General features: G+C 53.3%; 1 protein-coding gene across 2 annotated transcripts; it reads left to right on the top strand.

The window, feature by feature from the left end:
* The first annotated feature begins 3807 nt into the window (after nt 1-3807).
* Nucleotides 3808-7939, top strand: PNMA8A (PNMA family member 8A). 2 transcript variants are annotated; one of them, XM_023588061.2, is made up of 3 exons: nt 3808-4010; nt 4197-5748; nt 6313-7939. In XM_023588061.2, the coding sequence occupies exons 2-3, from the start codon at nt 4206-4208 to the stop codon at nt 6327-6329; spliced, it is 1560 nt and encodes a 519-aa protein (XP_023443829.1). In that variant the 5' UTR covers nt 3808-4010; nt 4197-4205; the 3' UTR covers nt 6330-7939. The 2 variants fall into 2 exon arrangements, with proteins under 2 accessions (XP_023443829.1, XP_023443828.1); XM_023588060.2 differs by having other exon boundaries at nt 4130-5748.
* Nucleotides 7940-8379: the final 440 nt, after the last annotated feature.

Here is an 8379-nt window from a genome sequence, read left to right as displayed (position 1 = left end):
TCTTCATCTTACTCATCCTCTTAGTAGCATTTAATATGGTTGACTCCTCATCTCTCTTGAAACACTTTCTCCAACTCACTTCCCTGGAGTTCCTCTTCCTACTTCACTGCTCACTTCTTCTCAGTCTCCTTGTCCACCACAGAGTGCTCCAAGGCCCTGTCCATAGGTTCCTTCTCAGTTGAAGCCTCTCCTTAGGTGGACTCATCCAGTCCCTTAGCTTTAAATACTACCCATATGTTGCAGCTCTCAGATCGATATCTTGACCAGAGACCTTCCTCTGGAAATGGAGACCTGTATATCCAATTACCTCCTTGGCTTTTCTGCTTGGAATTCTAATTGAGGTGGCTTTGGACTGTGTCATCAACTTAGCTAAGCTGGAATTCTGCCTCCCAGAAGCCCTTTCCCCCCATGGCTCCAGTCTGGAATGGGCCACGAGTGAAGAGTGTGCGAGAGTGGAAAAGCAGAGATGAAGGAGCAGCCGTTCGACGTTCGGCGGGTCAGCGCGGGGCCCACTTGGATTTGGCAGCCCCGGGGCCCACACTCCACCACCTTCCTGCCAGCTTTCCTCCAGCTTCTCTGAGTCCCGGGCCAGGCGCACGTGCAGCTCCATGGTCAAGTGCATCGGCGTCTCCTGCAGGTCACGTGTGATGGTCAGAGAGAGGGTGGGCTCCAGGCAGCCTCGCAGGTTGCAGGTTTGCCCTCATCCTCTGCTGTTTCCCGCACGGCTTCCCTCCCTTCCCTCCAGCCCCACGACCTATGGCCACTTCAGGCTGGACACCACATGCAGAGGCAACGGCCTGGCATAGACTCTTTCCTCCATTCCCCGAAGTGCATACATACGGTCACATCATACATACGGCCACATCCCTATAATAAATCCCACATTCTGTATCACCCACAGTGGTCTGCTGCTTGGATTGAAGCCCAGCTGATAACGCTCGTAGGTATCTCAAACTCATCATGGCCCGAACTTAACTTCTGAGTCTCCCCTCCCTCTTCCAAACCTGTTCTCCACCAAACCTTCCTCATCTAAAAAGAAGTGGCATCACTCTCCTGCCAGTCGCTCATTCTCCAAACCTACAAGTACCCTGGTTTACTTTCCTTCATGCTGCATATCCAATCCATCAGCAAAACCTTAAAGCCTCTTCTTGCAGTATAATATATTTGCAGGAAGTGTACATTTCAGAAGCATATTGAATTGTCACAATTTGAACACACCTGTAACCAACACCCAGATCAAGAAACAGCTCCACTAGCTCCACCCCCAACCCCTCCCCAAAGCCCTGCATTTGAAACCATTAGCCCTTCACAGAAAAAACACTATTCTGAGTTCTAATACTATAGACTAATTTTGCCTCTTTTTTTGGAGGAGTTCTTTTTAAAAAAGATTTATTTATGTACTTTTTCTTAATTTATTCCCCCTCCCCCAGATGGTTCTCTCATCTGTCTGCTTGCCTTCTCCAGGAAGCACTAGAACCAAATCCAGGACCTCCCGCATGACAGGGCACTGTCCAACGACCTGAGCCACATCCACTTCCCCCACATCTGCTGCTCCTTGCATCTGCTCCTTGTGGTGGGGGCAGAATCCAGCTCGTTGCTATGGGAGTGGCGTCTAGCTTGTTACAGTGGAGTGGAATCTAGCTCCTTGCAGCAGAGCACCATCTAGTTCATTGAGGTAGGGGCAGCGTCTGCTTGTCTTCTTTAAGGAGGCAAAGGGACTCGAACCTGGGACCTCCCTGTGGTAGGCAGGTGCCCAACTGGCCGAGCCACATCAGCTTTCCTCTTTATTTTTTGAGGTGCTGGAGTTGGGGATTGAACTGGGGATCTTGTATGCGGGAAGCTGGCGCTCAACAACTGAGCCACGCGGACTCCCCTTGTCTCTTCTGCTTCACATAAATGGAATCCTCCTGTATGTGCTCTTGTGTCTGGTTTCTTTCGCTCCACATTGTGTTTGCAAGACACAGTGATTTGTCTCCAATTCACTGGCTTGATGGTGACAATGCTATTTCATGCAACAATCCCACAACGTGAAACTTAATGCACTGCTTGGAAAAGCTGCTTTTGGGTGGAGCAGTTAAGCCTGTTGCTCAGCTGGGAACGGTGGATGGGAGCATCTGCGCGTGGCTTCTCCACATGGCTTGGGCTTCCTCACAGCATGGTGGCCAGAGAATAATTGAACTTCTTACAGGGCTGCTCAGGGATCCCGAGAATTTCAAGAATGACCATGTCCTGATGAGCAAGGCAGGAGCTGTAAGGCCTTTTGACCCAGTCTGACAAGTCACCACCACATTCTCTATTGGTTAAAGAAATGACAAGGCTGCTCAAGGGACATAGATTCCCCACCCTGAAACAGGAGGAGTGTCAAAGAATTTACAGCCATGGTTTAAAACCTACAATGATATACACTTATTCTTGAACTGATTCATAATTTCAAAAATATAAAGCACAGAAGGAGATTTTTTAAAAAAATTCTACTTATAACCAGAATGTGCATCTTTATTGGAACGACACCTTTTTCCCCCCATTAAATATGATGGGAACTTGGATAGTCACCCAAGCATTGACCACGCCTAAGGTCAGGTATGCCCCAGGTGACAGTGAAAGAGGCATTTCTTTTTGATTGATTGATTGATTTTTAAGATTTATTTTTATTTATTTCTCTCCCCTTCCCCACACCCTGCCCCGGTTGTCTGTTCTCTGTGTCTATTTGCTGCGTCTTGTTTCTTTGTCCGCTTCTGTTGTCGTCAGCAGCACGGGAAGTGTGGGCGGCGCCATTCCTGGGCAGGCTGCACTTTCTTTCGCGCTGGGCGGCTCTCCTTACGGGTGCACTCCTTGCGCGTGGGGCTCCCCTACGCGGGGGACACCCCTGCATGGCAGGGCACTCCTTGCGCGCATCAGCACTGCGCATGGGCCAGCTGCACACGGGTCAAGGAGGCCCGGGGTTTGAACCGCGGACCTCCCATGTGGTAGACGGACGCCCTAACCACTGGGCCAAGTCCGATTCCGGAAAGAGGAATTTCGCAAGTCCAAAACCAAACCCAAATAACAGATTTTGGTTGTACTTGAGTGTATCTCTCAGGTGTGCTCTCACTGAATTTTCAAAACTATTCCTATTGTGGAGAAGAGGAAGGAGCTCAGAGAGGTCAGATTCCTTGTCTAAAATGACACAACTAGGAAACCAGAAGGGCATTGCTGGGTGCGTAGGTGAGGGCCTGGCAGGAAACAGAGCCATTCATTGGGGGTTACTGTGGAGTGTTAGGATATTAATGGAAGTGTTGCCTATGGGCAGTAAGTTCAGGAAACCCTTAAAGGGCTGGGGGAGGGGGAACAAGAAGTTTCTGGAAACCAGGTACTTGTGGCTGAGGGCTGCCAGATGGGAGCTGTGGCTTTTAAGAGTTCAACCAGAGGAATTAATTCCCAGCCTCTCTCCTCTCTCACCGGCCATCTCTGGCGTCTCCCAGGAGTCCCGCTACCTAAACCCAAAAGGAAGGTAGACGGAGAACGAGGTGGCACAATCAGAGGTCGGTCCCCCGCCCCTCCTCCTCAGGGCAGGGGAGGAGAGAAGGGTGGAGAGTAGCCCCGGAGAGGGCAGAATATCCTAACCCCCCGCCCTCTGCACACAGCGGTCGCAATTCGGCTCCACAGCACCAACCGCAGTGTACCCCCGGCGCGCAGGCCGGGCACGCCGCGGCCGGTTGCCATAGAGACCGCGGGAGCGCGGCTGCAGGCGGACCGGACGCGGCGGCGTGGGAGCCAGTGCGCACGCGCGCGCTGCGACGCCAGCCTGAGCTCCTCCGAGCTGCTGGGGTCGAGGCGGTCGGCCGGTGGCGTGCCCGGACGGAGCGGGGGGGACGCCGGCAGCCCTCGGCCGCAGGCCTCCCTCGGCCACCTCCGCCTGGAGCAGCAGCGCCGGGGCAGCGGGAGCTAGCGCAGGTTCGGACGGGCCAAGCCGTCCGATCGAGACCCGCCGGAAGGAACGAGAGCGTTTCCCCGCAGGTTCCCGGACACGTGTAAGCCCCCTGGGGGTTCCTGGGCTGGTTTGGGGAGGGGGTCTTGGAAAGGGCGGGAGGGGGCGGAGCTGAGGCCTCGGACTTCACGGGAATCTGACCCCACTCCTGCGATTTTGCAGGATTAATATTTGGGGACCGCGGCAGTCCGCGTCCGATTCGTAGACTCATTACTGCGCCTGGGATTAGAACCCCCAGATGTCCGTGAACATGGCGATGAATCTTCTGGAAGACTGGTGCCGGGGGATGGATGTGGATATCCACAGGTCGCTGTTGGTCACCGGCATTCCACAGGAATGTGGCCAGGCAGAAATCGAGGAGACCTTGAGCAGGGTCTTATCCCCGATAGGCCCGTACCAATTGCTCAACAAGATTTTTATGAGGGAAGAGAATGCCAAGGCTGCCCTAATTGAGGTTGGCGAGGGCGTGAATCTGAGCTCCATACCGCGGGAATTTCCAGGAAGGGGAGGTGTCTGGAGGGTGATCTGCAGAGACCCCACCCAGGATGCGGAGTTTCTGAAAAACCTAAATGATTTCCTGGAAGGCGAGGGGCGCACCATGGAAGATGTGGTCCGCGTGCTGCAGCTCAACCAGCCAGCGCGGCCCCGGCCGCAGAACCAGAATCGGGCCTCCGAGAACTGGGTAGAAGCTTTGGGCGCGCTCCTGGGGATGGTCATGCAAGTCATCTTCCACATGGACACCGAGATGCGCCATCGGGAGGAAGCGAGGGCTCTGGAGCTAGCGGAGGCGGAGGCGGTGGCGGCCTCGGCGGCCTCGGCCTCGGCGGCAGCAGCAGGAAGAAAGACCAAGAAGATCAAGAAGGAGCCGGGGCAGGCGGCTGAGGTGGGCTCTGCCTTGAAGATGGAGAGCCCCGACCACTGGAACGACACGGAAGGCCGGGGAGACCCTCCCAAGCCCTTGGTGCGCAAGGCGAGGGCTAAGACTCCCGCCAAGAGGAAGAGGCAGAGCAGAGTCCCCAAGCAGGAGCCAGCGTCCTGGAAGAGAACCAGAGGCAGCTTTCCCAGCAGCTCCGCCCGCCTGGAGGATCGCGAGGCTGGTGAAAGTATGGAGATCTCAGAGTATGTCAGGAGCAACAAGAAGCCCTGTGTGAAGCAGGAGCAGCCGGCTGCGAGGAAGCCAGCCGCGAAGTGTGCCCGGAAGCTCCGCAGAGAGCCGCCCCAGGACGCGCCCTCGGCGGCGGAGGCCCGTGCCCCGGCGGCGGAGCAAGATGGCGGCCGGGAGGGCCCTGCTCGGGCCCCGGCGGCGGAGCAAGATGGCGGCCGGGAGGGCCCTGCTCGGGCCCCAGCGGCGGGGCAAGATGGCGGCTGGGAGGGCCCCGCGCGGGCCCTGACGCTGGAGCAAGATGGCGGCCGGGAGGGCCCCGCCCGGGCCCCTGCCCTGGAGCAAGATGGCGGCCGGGAGGGCCCCGCGTGGGCCCCGGCGCTGGAGCAAGATGGCGGCCGGGAGGGCCCGACGCGGAAGAAGAGCATGGGCTGGGCCTCGGCCAGGAGCCTGGCCCCCGGGAGGAAGAGGAAGAGGGTGAGCTTGGGGCCTGTCTCCTACGTCCTGGCCCACTCAGAAGACCCCAAGAAAAAGCCGGCCATGCCAAAGAAAGGCCTGGGCTCAAGAAAGAACGCATCCCAGCCGAAGGCCCCGAGAGGCCCCGTACCCACGGAGTCGGCGGCCTCAGTGTCGCAGGGCCTGAAGGCCAAGCCAGAAGGCTCTCCTCCTGCCTCCACCGGTGAGTAACAGCGGAAGTCACTTGGCACGTGTCCGTGAGTGGGTGATGGGGGAGGAGCAGGAGGAACAAGTGGGGCAGAGGCGTCTGGGGGCGGGGGGCGGTCGGAGGGACGGTGAGGAGGAGCACGGGGCTTCCCAGGCGGTGGCTATCGTACCGCGGAGTCTAGAAGGCGAGAGCCCTGATCTCTCTCCTAGGGGCCCCTAAACCCAACATTGGGGACCACGGGGGTGGGGGTGGGGGTAGGAGGTGGCAAAGCAAACCCACCAACTGATCGCTATCGATGAGTGTCGCCATGGTCTCCTCAGGTCATTCTGCCATTCCATGGACCCATCTCCCTTGGTAAGGAATTGAATGCTTTATGTTATTTCACTGTAAACAAGAGGTTATGTTAGTATTTGTTTGTTGGGGAATGTGGGTTTTAGGTGTATGGGGGGAATGTTTCCAGAAGGCCTGTTTGGGGAATAGAAAGGTTCAAGGACTCAGAAGATCCTAGGGAGTTAAAAAAATTTCCAAATGAGAGCTCTCTGTGCTTCCCTCTCCTGAGTTGTCCTGATTTATCCACAGAATCCAGGAAGCTGTGATTTCGAGGACCACGCATACCTGAAGAGTTGAAAGAAGGCCAAGGAAGACGTTTCAAGTCAGGAACTCAAGTTTTCTCTTGTTATCAGATGAGACAGGACTTTGAACATTCTTAGAGACCCAGTTGTAGAAACTCAAGCCTGAGAGGTGAATGATGTATGAGAAGGAGTTGCAGGGAGGGAGGCTTCGCTCTTTGCCTGTTGGTCTGCCAGGCCTCCTCCTGCACCTCCTCCTCAACTCCCTCCACAAGTGGGAGGATCACCACGCTGGTGGGGCACATTCTAGAACGCTCACCTTTACTCCCAGGCAGGGTCACTCTTAAGTTCACAATGTTTGTCTTTTCTCCCCCACTCCCTACTTCCTCTCCTGGGTGATGAGCAGACCATGCAGGCACTGGTGTTTTGAAAATCAGACTGGCCATTTTCTAATTTCCACCTTCTCTGTTCTGCATCCAGTGGGTAAGTTAAGGCAGGATCTTATATGGAGACCTGGTTTCCTTGCTTCTCCCATTTCTTTAGCTCCCAGCCTCTGGTTATCTAACCAGAGAGTATTTAGGTACTACAACTTAGTTTTGGAGAAAAAGGCTGCCCATAGGGACGGGAAGTGACCTGTAGGAAGGACTCTGATTCTGCTCACTGCCACCAGACTCTCATCTCTGAGGCAGAAAACCACTTTTCCCACTATGGTATGAGGGGAAGAAAAATCCTACAAAAAACTCAATTTCTTTCCTCTGAATAGGCACACAAAATCAGACCAGAATGCCATGCTATGGGGGTGGGCGGGTTATCCCCGATTAGTGGTTTCCAAACTGTATTCTGGGGAACCCCAAGCCTTCCTCAGATATTTAATCTGGGTCTGTTTTTTCCCATGTATTTTTTTCAAAACTGAAAGACGAACTGAAGTATGTCATAAACCAAATTGTACTGCATCGGAGACTATCAAAATATTACCTTGTGTTCATAGGCTAACTTGCTTTTGTAAGGTCCCTAGTTAGTTGTTTCTGCCTTCTCTTTGTATATAATTGAGTTTCTTGTAAATGTGACATTGATGAGGAACATTCTAAGTGGAATTCAGTCCTGTGCATGTTCTGTAATGTGACACTGTGAAAGCAAGTTTTCCCTTAAAATTCACGTGCTCCTGTTAAACTGCAGTTTTCAGTAATGTGATAGCAAACTAGCAAGTAAGTGTATTAACACAGCAATGCTATTCTAGCATAGTGAGTTAGCCCTTCTAAGTTTGGGGCGTCCCTTTTCAGAACTCAGTTTTTGTTGTCAAGAATGTGAACAGTTGTTAGATGTTAGTGATTTATCTTTGACATAGAAGTTTGTCATGACTCCTTTCAAAATCCTGGATGAGTTTAGCTGAAGATGCAAAAAGAAAGAAAACGTTTTCCATTGCAGCTGCTCATTGGCATGCATCGAGTCTTTCCTGGGGCCTGTGCAAAACAAAACGCCGGAGTAAGTTGGACCCTCCAAGGTGACAGAAACCTGCAATGGTCCAGCTCCTAATTTCAAAATCAGGTCCACTAGGGCTTCATTGTGTTAACACATTGATACCTTGATCAGTCAGTGTAAATGTGTTGCATAAAATAAAGTTTAGCAAGTTAAATATCTGTTTAGTCTCTTCTATCATTTGAGATTGCACGGGCTGTTTAATTTGGGAAAGAGCAGGACACACTCTTCTAGATGCTCAGCCAGCCCCCTGGGTGTCAGACCTGGGTACCAGTAGGAGGATTGTCAGTTTTCCTATTAATATTGGGTTCTTCCAGTGTGAAAGGACCTCCCACAGAGCTTGGGGGGCTTCTATCCCTTTGCAGAGGTTTCTAGAAGGGGTAACTGGGGATCTGAATTACATGAAAGTGCTAGTTTATTTTTAAAAGCAACTGGGAACTGAAAAGCCACTCCCTCCCTTTCTTCCCCAGACAAAAGCTGAGGTCTTTTGGCTGAAAATGTCCCTTTCTTATGCTCACGCCCCTGCCAAGCTAGGGACTCCAAAATCAGGGTGGCCGAGCATGTGGAAATCACCTGGAATCTGCTAAGAACACTGCTTGCT

The sequence above is a fragment of the Dasypus novemcinctus genome, unplaced genomic scaffold (genome assembly GCF_030445035.2).
Source record: "Dasypus novemcinctus isolate mDasNov1 unplaced genomic scaffold, mDasNov1.1.hap2 scaffold_230, whole genome shotgun sequence".
NCBI lineage: Eukaryota > Metazoa > Chordata > Mammalia > Cingulata > Dasypodidae > Dasypus > Dasypus novemcinctus.
The sequence above is the reverse complement of the archived record's forward strand: the minus strand, read 5'-3'. Positions and strand labels throughout refer to the sequence as shown.